The sequence below is a fragment of the Neolamprologus brichardi genome, chromosome 6, assembly GCF_056152115.1.
Source record: "Neolamprologus brichardi isolate AB-2024 chromosome 6, ASM5615211v1, whole genome shotgun sequence".
Lineage (NCBI taxonomy): Eukaryota > Metazoa > Chordata > Actinopteri > Cichliformes > Cichlidae > Neolamprologus > Neolamprologus brichardi.
Genome location: NC_142109.1, coordinates 32,869,822 through 32,880,276, shown reverse-complemented (window position 1 = coordinate 32,880,276; position 10,455 = coordinate 32,869,822). Strand labels below are relative to the sequence as shown.

Sequence of the window (10,455 nt, the reverse complement as noted above, 5' to 3'; positions counted from 1 at the left end):
GCTGCAAGGACACAAAAAGTAAAGCAGAATATCAGGAGAGAAAACCACACAGGAAGAACACCAAGACTCGACACAGACAGGCCCTGGCTGGTGAGTGGATTTGTACCCAAATCCATAAGCAGTGTTGGGAAGGTTACTTTTAAAATGTATTCCATTACAGATTACATGCCCCAAAATGTATTCTGTAACGTATTCCGTTACGTTACTCAATGAGAGTAACGTATTCTGAATACTTTGGATTACTTAATATATTATCATGCTGTTTACAACTACATGAATGTACTATTGCTGTGATTTATTACTGTTACTGAAGGTCCGCGGCTCCGAACCGTAGTAAAGGGACCTCTGGCTAATACGGTGGGTTCTGTGTCGGCTCGTAGCTGAAAACTAGCTTTACTTTGTTGTCTGGGTCAACTTTGTTAGCCAGAGACAGAGAGAGGCATTGAAAGGCTGCTCCAACGAAACTTATTGTTTTTGGAGGAAAACACGAACACGGTGTACAGTCGAGTCTTAATAGCTTACTTGCAACTGGGCTCGTCAGGCACTCTTCTTGGCTGCAGTGGTTATTATTATATTTACACGCTTCCAGCTCCCGTTTCTGCTCGATGACAGCTCGTACTTTTCCTTTTTCTCCCTCCCTCGCTCACAGACACATAACGGGTATGGCAGTCCATTCTCCCTGCAGCACGGACTACACTGCCTATGATGCTACATTCTTTAGAGCTATACCTGTAGCATTCTGCCTATTAGCTTAGCACAACAACAACAACAGGCGCTCTCTCACCCAGGAAACACGCAGAGAGAGAGCGTCACCCTGTAACCATGGCAACCGTAACGCCTGGAACAACAGAACGTAGCTGTCAAACAAAACCCAAACACACTTGACCCGCCACAATATGAAACAGGGAAGTACCGCCGTGTAATCCATTTATTTCAACAAAGTAACTGTATTCTAAATACCACCTTTTTAAACGGTAACTGTAACGGAATACAGTTACTCATATTTTGTATTTTAAATACGTAACGGCGGTACATGTATTCCGTTACTCCCCAACACTGTCCATAAGGGATATCCCTAATATGGTCATTTCAGGCATACAACTCTAACTGTGAAGCTCCGCCTACCTGCTGTTTATACTTCTATAACGGGCAGCCAATCAGCAAGTTAGCCTAATAAAGGAGGAGAAAATCAGCTTCTTTCATACAAAGTAGGACGTGAGGCCACACCAAGGACGAGTTTGAAATAAACTGCATTACTTTTAACTGCAAATCATGCAAAGCCACTCTACTAGAGCTGAAGATGATGAGGTCTACTTATAAAAAATCCAGCTTTTAGACATAGTTCTTATTAAAAATTCATATCAAAAAGTTTGTTTTGATGTCTGTTGATATCTGACAGATGCTTTACTGTTGAGATTTATACACTAAGTCACCAATTAAAAGAGTTCTTGACAAAGAACATATTAGTTTCTTGCAGCTTTATTTGATTTATGTCTGAAACTGATGACTTTCATCCGCTCAGATGCTACAGTCCACTTATTCTGCTTTTCACATCAGTAATGAACAGCTCAACACCGTGCACTCTGGAGATGTTAACATTTGTAGCAAACACCTCCAACTGCAAACTCTCTTCTCCACCCCCTTCACTCACCATCTCCCTCCCATCCTGTCCTTCATCCTCCCTCTTACGCTCGTTTTTTTTTTTCTGTCCTAGGTGGTGTCGCTGCTGAACATGAGTAATGATGCTGTCATCTCTGCAAGTCTCCATTTATCAATGTCAGAAGGGAAAGCCGGAGTGTTTGGTGGATATCTGTGTATGTGTGTGCGGGGGTGGTGATTTTGGGTGGGGGATAGTGAGTGGATAAGAACCAAAGCAGCATGGGAGTGAAGGGAAAGATGTGGCAGAAATATAGGAGGAAGAAGAAGAGTATGGTGGCCGTGGCAAAGAAAAGGGATGAAGACGAAGAGGAGTGGCACAAAGAGGAATAAGGAAGAGTTTGAATGGGATGGAAAAGATGTATTTTGACGAAAAGGTCGTGGCCCTGCATGTGGTCCGTCTGTCTGTCTGTCTGCCTGACACCAACAGGGTGTCCCTTATTCATTGTCACAGTTACAAGCAGACAGCATTAAGGCGCCGCTCTTTAGCATATTCCAGTCTAATTATGTAAATTGGGTGTGTTAGACAAAACATTACTGAAGCAGTTAGTCAGTCTGCTTTTAGGCGCCACATGATTGTGTGTGCATTTGTCTCTGTCAGTCTTGCAACCTTGGAATGAAATGAGCTTGTCTGCTTAACAGAGTAAGTGTGAATGTTCCCTGTGCACACACACACAGAGTCATTGTATGCAACCACCAACTACCACCAGCCACGGACCAGCCTGCAGGAGAACCTGAACGTGTTGAAATCTATAGATGTATAAACAGAAAACCTTCATTGTCACCCTGGCTCAGATTAATTTGACACCGTGGTGTTGCACGACCGAGTTTCATCTTTAGTGATGACCCATGGAAAAATAAACCACCTCCAGATTGTTCCCCTTTCCTAAAGCGTAAAGAAGTTTAACTACATGTTTAAGCTCTGAGATGTCTTGAGAAAAATATGTCCAGTTTTCTACCTTAGAAAGAAATGCTGCTGTAGTAAAGAAGCTGATTCAAAGAAACGCTCCAACACAGCTCCCTGGGCTTACAATGTAAGAAAAAGGACTTTGTGAATAAATGCAAACTATTACAGAAAAGGTACTGGCAGCTCTTTACCCCGACTAATACATTTTCTGTGAATTCATAAAAAAATGTATTGTACTGTTGTATTGTTTACAAAACAGGAAGTTCTACGGTAAAAAGTGAAAAACAGGAAGTAGGTTCTGTTATTTTATGTAGCATTAATAATATTAAAAACCACCTTTATGTCTTTATTTCTGTCATTTAATGTCGTATTCCTTATTTTGGTGTGGCAGAGGACATGCAAAGAAATGAGAATGCACTGAACAGTCCAGTCTTTATGCCCTCTTTTGCATCCAGCAGACCTAACTGGAGCCTTTGGTGGGCTGGTTTGAACATCTGGGCCAGATGTTTGACCCCCTGTTATATAAATTACTTTTACCTTCTCATTTCCGTCAGGTTTATATTTAAATTATTATTTTCTGGCTTTTTGTCCATCTGAATCAATTTTATCCAGCATCACTATATTAAAATATTTTTCATATTTTTAATTTAATTTAATTTCATCACTTTGTTTCATATTTTTAACTCATTTTTTTCAAATTATTTTTAATTTTTGCAGATTTTTTTAAATGATTTCTCTTCTTAATCCATTTGCAGGATTTCTTAATTTTACCACTTGTTTAATCCTTTCGTCTTTTATTTTTTCCAGCAACACATTATTAAATCACTTTTAGTTTACTGATGATTGCAGATTTTCTTATATATTTTCTTATTTCATGTTGGCTTTTTATCTTTTAATTGTTTTGTTTGTTTGCTCTTTCTTATTACCAGCTTATAACTGTCAGTTCAAAGAAAAGCACTCTGAAGTGCACTAATGTATGAAGGGGCGCAGTATCAAAATAAAATAAGATTGAGTGAAAGCTAAAGGCTCTGCCTGCCATTTTACTTTAAATACTCCAGGAACTACAAGTTAGCCAGCAGTCTGAGAGCAAAGTGCTCTGTTGGGGTGAAACAGTGCTGCGAGTTCTTTAAGATAAGATCGGACCTGAATATTCAACACATTGTATCTGAGGAAAAGGATTTTAAATTCAATTCTGAATTTAACGGGGAAAGAAATCAAGAGAAGCCAGTGTGAGAAAAATATATGTAGTAGATTTAAATGATTATAAATTATAATAAATATAAATCACATAACAATATAGGATAATAATAATTTAGTACATCTGAGAAGTAATAAATGCATGAGCTAGTTTTTCACCATCATCCTGAGACCGGATGTTTCAATTTTTATTGCAAAAGAGGACACAAAGAACCCAACAGGTCCTCACCCATCTGTGGAAGAAAAAAAGTGATGTAAAAATATCAGGGTTAAAAAAAAAGCATAGTGTCATATTACAATGGATGGATGGAGTTAACCTATATTATAATAATTCCAAGATAATTGCTGGAATTTTGGGAATAGGGGCAGCGGATCCAACCACCGCCTATCGTCTTTCAAAGCATGAACATGTATTATTTTGCATCTATAACAAGCACAAGCGTTTTATATTGGAAGGTAAAGCTTACAATTTAAACTTGCCATACAATGCTACAAAGAGAATCCCAATGATCAGAAAGTTTCCTATGAGTGAGTCATGGCAAAAGGTGGGAACGAAGAACTCCTTTTTAACAGGAAGAGACCTCAGCAGAACCAGGCTTGTTCTCCAATCAGCTCCCACTGCTGTGGAGGTGAGAGAGAGGAGACAACATAAAAGATGAGTATATGAGTGTACCCATACACCAACTATAGGGAGAGCAGACAAAATTATGGCAAAGAAATACTGGCATATAAATGCATGGGGATGACTCGGTGAATGATGGTAAATCTCACAGGAGCCTGAGGCTAAAGCAGCATAAATAAAGGATGGTTCAGGGTTACTTTATCATGCCATCAAGGTTAGGCTACACGTTTGAAGACTAACCTTAAAAGTAGAGATGGTATGTATCTCTGCAGTCTGAGAGTGAAGCTGTATTCAGATAACGTGATTCTAAAAGTTGCTCGCCGAAGTTGCCCAAAGTTTAGTTGAGCCTTTATGTTCAGTTAATTTAGCCTAATGGGTCAGTCTGGACGTGATTGGAGCAATACTGAGTGAATTCCAAGTAAATGTTTATAAACACTCACCAGCCACCTGTTTAACTGCTCGTTAACGCTAATATTAACACGGTCAAGATGACCAGCTGATGTTCAGAAACCTCACGGATGTAAATGGTAAATGGCCTGCATTTGTATAGCGCTTTACTCAGTCCTTAAGGACCCCAAAGCGCTTTACACTACATTCAGTCATTCACACACTGGTGATGGCAAGCTACATTGTAGCCACAGCTGCCCTGGGGCGCACTGACAGAGGCGAGGCTGCCGGACACTGGCGCCACCGGGCCCTCTGACCACCACCAGTAGGGGTGGCGGTACATGGGTTTAGTATCTTGCCCAAGGATATTTGGCATGCAGGAGGAGGCAGCCTGGGATCGAACCACCAACCTTCTGATTAGTGGCTGACCTGCTCTGCCAGCTGAGCTACAGTCACCCCTATATATGCTTGCAGACGCCATCATGTCAGTATGGACAAAAACCACGGAGGAAGTTGTCCAGCACCTTGTTGAATCAATGCAATTAAGAGCTAAGGTAAAAAAGTGGGTCCATCCCATTACTAAGGTGTACCTAACAGTGTCCAGTGAGTGCACGTTTCATGCTGTGTAAATGATGTAAATGAACCCAGTGTAAACAGAAGCTTTCATGTAATATGATCAGCGAGAATAGTCTCTCTTTATTTTATCTTTTTGAAAAAACAAACAAAAAAAAAAGGTCTCTTGTAATTATCTTTTGTTAACATTTTCAGAATTCTGTACAGGATAAAAAGAAATAAGCACTGCTTAAGAACCGAGTCAAATCTCAAACTAGAAAAAACAACTGAAAAAAATACCAAAAAAGAGAGGAGGTTTACAATACAAATTAGTAGTAAGACATTGTCTGAAGTGCAATGGCATAGCTCAGATGGGTTAAAAGTGAAACCAAAAAACTTCAAAATAAAAATACTTCTCTATTTTCCAACAAACAGTAAATTCTTTACAGAGTAGAGACTGTATTATCTGATGTATTTAAACCTGTAAAAACATATTTACAAATAGCCATTATCTTTTATATAGTTTTTTTTCTCATAATCACATATATGTCAGCACCAGTAAAAAAAAATAAAATAAAACAAAGAACATCAATAACAACAGTTTTCGTTAAAATGTTGTCTACAGACTTGGTCCCGGTACATAATGATATTTGGAGGAAGCTTCCTTTCTCTTCCTGAAGGGATTTCAAACGCAGCCTCACTTTGGCTGTGACCTTAACACTGACCCACACATGTTTCTATACCTTCCTGCCTCTGCGTTGGACTCGTAATCCTTGGGTGTTTTCCCACAAACTGCCTCTAACATGTGATTTATGAGCCTGCCTGGACTAGCATCAAACTTTTGGAAGCATGAGCATTGGAGCCCCCGCAGGTTTGGGCGCTCCGCTGCTTTTCCTACACGAGGCAGGCTCAACGACCGAGAGGGTTTTAAATTTGTGACCGTGCTCCCCCTGGTAAAACTCGGGAATGCTATAAAAACCCTACATATCCTTGACATTCAGTCTCCATACAGTGAGATGGAGGACTCCCCAAAGGTGACAGAAACCCCCCAAAAAAGTACAGAAATTCATTCGCGGGTGCTGCCAAACACATTGGCGCTTACAGGACGACGGGCGTGGTGGTTAAAGTTCGTATTTAAAGGGTTGGATTATACAACACCAACAACCATGAGAACAGATGATGACAAGGAGTTAGTTTACAGAGAAGAAGGCTTTTTTGGTTTTGTTGATTACAGCATCGTCCCCCAAACTTTCACTCTGATGAGCTAAATACAAAGTAATGCAGACACGCTTTCATTCATCTTTTAAAGCGTTAGCGATGTAAGATGTTACCAACAAGTACAGTAATAAAACCTTTTTGACACATATTCATTATGCACACATCAGGGCAGAGGAAGTCGAGAGGGAAGGGAGACACTAACTTCAGTGGAAGCACTGATTATCTCGACACTAACGCTTTAAAGGGACTGATCACCCCAGCCTTCATTTTATATGTTTTTCCTTCAGCCTCCAGTTTTCTTTATTCATCTCTATGAAACAGCACTTTTTGCAAATATTTTTATTCTACGAATTATGAAACGGTTACTCCAAACATCACATAAATCGTGTGTAAAATAAATAATAATAAAAATAATAATAATTAAAGTTGCAGTTCCTCTAGTGGCCACTTGAGGCAGCCTTCAAATATGATTCAGTCCCCATAGACTCCCATGTTAAAATGCCCAGCTTTACAGCAGAATTAAACATGTTTACACCCTGGTGCTAAACAAATATGGCATTGATCTCTAGAGATAACTTACCCCTTTATATCACCTGTGCAGTGGGTATAGTTTTGTTATATGTTACACCCATCCCATGGTAACTTTGATAGCAACAGATGATGGCTGTCTGATAAGCCTCAGAAATGCCAATTGGGGTCACTGAACTGGACCTCTCACCATTCGGTGTCTTTTGGAGCAACCCATGCTTCAGTTTTGAAGTTAGTTGGCACTAACTAGCAGGTACCTGTGGATGTGCAGTGCACCTGTACAGTTTAATGATGCGGTTTCCTAACCAAGCATGCAAGTGTGAGCTCATAGCTTAGCAGTCCACTGTCTCATACAAATAGAGACATATTTGGGTCAGAAAAACCTTCAGAGTCGTGGCCACAAGCCAACATTAGGACTTCAAAACCAACAGATTTTCTTTCTTTATACTGAATTACAGCCAATAGAAGTGTGTAGTTAGCACTGACACTCAACTCCATAACTACTATTGTGCAAGCTTCTCATCATTGGTAGTTACCCTCTTACTTCTGCACATTGATGTTGTTGGTGGCTGTAGTTTGTTAAAGCACATGGTTTGTGGATGTTTTCTGAGTAACCAGATCATGCGATTTATTTCCATTACACCTAAGTGAAGGTTGAAATCTCTGCAGCTGACCGGACGAAGGACAAATAAAACTGCACACCTGATGAAAAGTATGAGAATTTTATCTTTGGGGTGAGCTGTCCCTTAAAGGCTATCTGAAGCTTCTCTCTCTCTTTAAAACAAACTCAAGGCTTAGCAGTGGTTCATTTTCCTTGTAAAGCGCCAGAAGGGCCCGACTTGTATTTCTTCACAGTAGTGTTACAGTATAGCACAGTTATAGTTTGAAACGAGGGCGTTTTACAGCTGAGAGAAGCCACGATGTCACGAAAGCGGGGCTACGGTGAGTGACGACAAGCTGAGCCACAGATTTTTTTTTACCAAACAGATTTTCATAAGATGACGAACTAAGAAACAAAACTAATTTAAACTTTCTTTTCCGTGTGTAATTGACAAACTACCAGATTCACCGTAAAAGAAAAACACAGCGACAAAATAAAACACTGCGGGCGGCTTTTCAATGAGCTTTTTTTCTCGTCTCTTTAGAAGAAGAAGTCACTTGTGGTGCTTGAATACATTCAGTGCCCAGCGATCGTTTCTGTCTGCCTGATGCATGCGATGTGGTTTGTGTCACGCAGACAGAAGGTTTAATGTGTAGCCTAATATTAGCTCTGTTTGCCGCCTCTCACACATCTGCACATCCTCCCGGGCTGACGCTTGTTTGTCTGTTTGTTGTTGTCTACGTGTGCTTGCTTTAGCTGCCTAATCTCTCCTCCTTTTCTCAGCTTTTTACTGCCTTTGTCTTTGTCTACATGTGCAACCACAGCGACACAACACAGGAAATGAACCACAACCCCCCTTTTAAAAAAATTAAATAAAAACGCCACTCAGGTCGGTTGCCTAGCAAAAGCACTAGAGGGCAGAGCGAGCCTGCGTGGCACAATAGAGGAGCATCATTTGTTCTGTTGTGATGTGCACAGTTTAAACAGAGAAAGGAGCGTTGAGAGCGAGGAACGAGTCTCTGGAGAGAGGGTGGGAAAGACGGGAGGAGAGAGGAATGGAGGATGAGAGGGAAATCAAGTGAAAGGAACAGAGTGAAGGAGCGTGAGGGAATCAGATTTGTGAGTGTGTGTGTGTGTTTGTGTGTCTGTACGAGGGGGGGGCTCAAATCTAAGAGGAGGAATGGGAGCGTTGAGAGTGCTTTCTACTCCCTTCAGCTCCTCGCGTAGTTGAGAGATCTGAAGCACTGATCAGGGTGGCACAAACACACAAACACAAATAAATTGCTGTCTTGAGAACAAGTCTTGCTTCCCCTTCATCAGTCTACAGTTTCCAATCAGCCCCTGCTGAAGCTCGGGCTCAAAGCGCTGCTGCGTGAATGGGCCTCGCTTTCAAACACTGAAGAAATTTATTCCACAGAGAAAAAAGGGAAAATTAGGAAACACACTTCTTAATCTCTATATTGGTTTTTCATTAATATGCACAAGACAAAATGATAGCTCTCTCCATCACACGCACACATACATACGCACAAAACGTAACACAGGAACTCATTTATAATCTTGCTCATGTTTTACAAAACAAAAACATGCCAGTCCACGTCATGTTATCGTTTTTGTTTTACTTTCTCAGATTTTAAAATTTGTCCAACTTTAAATGTTTTTATTTCATCCAGTAACAACTGTCCCCGTTGGCTATTAGCTCGAGAAAAACTCCTCCATCCAACCGTCACTTGAGTCCAGCTCTGCCCCCGAGCCGTCGCCCAATCCGAAGGCTCCTCCGCCTGAGGGCCCGCCCCCGTATCCATAGGATGACATGTCCTGATTGGCTGTCCTCTGGTAGCCCTGCGGCTGACCTCCAACCCCGACCGCCCCTGGTCCGTAAGATCCACCTCCTCCACCTCCACTTGCCCCTAATCCTGGCCCCCCAGGGCCTGGCACGAAACCCCCCATCCCAGTTATTCCCTGGCCCATCACCCCCTGGTTCATTCCCTGGTTCATAACCATAGGGCGGGGTTGGTTGGTCCTTGGTTGACCACCCATGTGAGGGCCCATCATTGGGCCAGCCATACCCGCAGCTGGGTTGCCCAACCTGGGGTCCATCCCCTGGCCCATCCCTTGTCCCGGGCCCTGAAAGTGTTGTTTAGCCATGCGTGGGGGTTGACCCGGCTGCATCCCATAACCCTGGGCAGAGCTGAACCCCACCATATCTCCTCCCCCTCCTCCTGTAGTCCTTCCAACTCCACCCCCCATGGCCTGCAGACTCTGTCCTTGCTGCTGCGGCCAGCCACTTGCTGCCATTCCCCCACCGCCTCCTCCCAGCATGCTCTGCAGTCTCTGTGTTTGAGCTTTGGCATTAGGAGGTCCTTTAAGAGGCTGTTGGGTCATAGAGTTCATTAACATCCCTTGCCCTCCATAACCTCCAGCTCCACCACCTCCGGGTCCTCCAGGCATACCTCCGACTCCAGGACCCGCACCTGCCTGCCGGGGTGGCCCTCCGGTGGGGTTGTGCTGTGGCGGAAGACCCATGGAGGCTTGGACGCTTTGGCTCTGGTGCTGCTGCTGGTGGATCATTTGGCTCATGGAGGGGTTGAGCCCATACAGGGAACCCTGGTTGGATCCCTGGTTACTGTAGGGTAGTCCCATGTCAGTTTGGGGTCCCACAGAGCCACCCTGGGCCTGAACAGAACTCATCTGGACCATCTGCTGCTGAGTTTGCGGCTGCTGCAGGAGGCGGGTAGCCCGAATGTTCTGGAGAGCCTGAGGGGTACCTAGGAGTGGAAAATAAGA

General features: G+C 42.6%; 1 protein-coding gene across 2 annotated transcripts in view; it reads right to left on the bottom strand.

The window, feature by feature from the left end:
* Positions 1 to 5,231: 5,231 nt before the first annotated feature.
* Positions 5,232 to 10,455, bottom strand: part of maml3 (mastermind-like transcriptional coactivator 3) — a 146,139-nt gene continuing 140,915 nt past the window's right edge. For both annotated transcript variants that reach the window (XM_087842123.1, XM_087842124.1), the window contains exon 6: positions 5,232 to 10,436. In XM_087842123.1, coding sequence (XP_087698249.1) covers positions 9,364 to 10,436 — 1,073 coding nt within the window. In that variant the 3' untranslated portion in view covers positions 5,232 to 9,363. The remainder of the gene's footprint in view (positions 10,437 to 10,455) is intronic.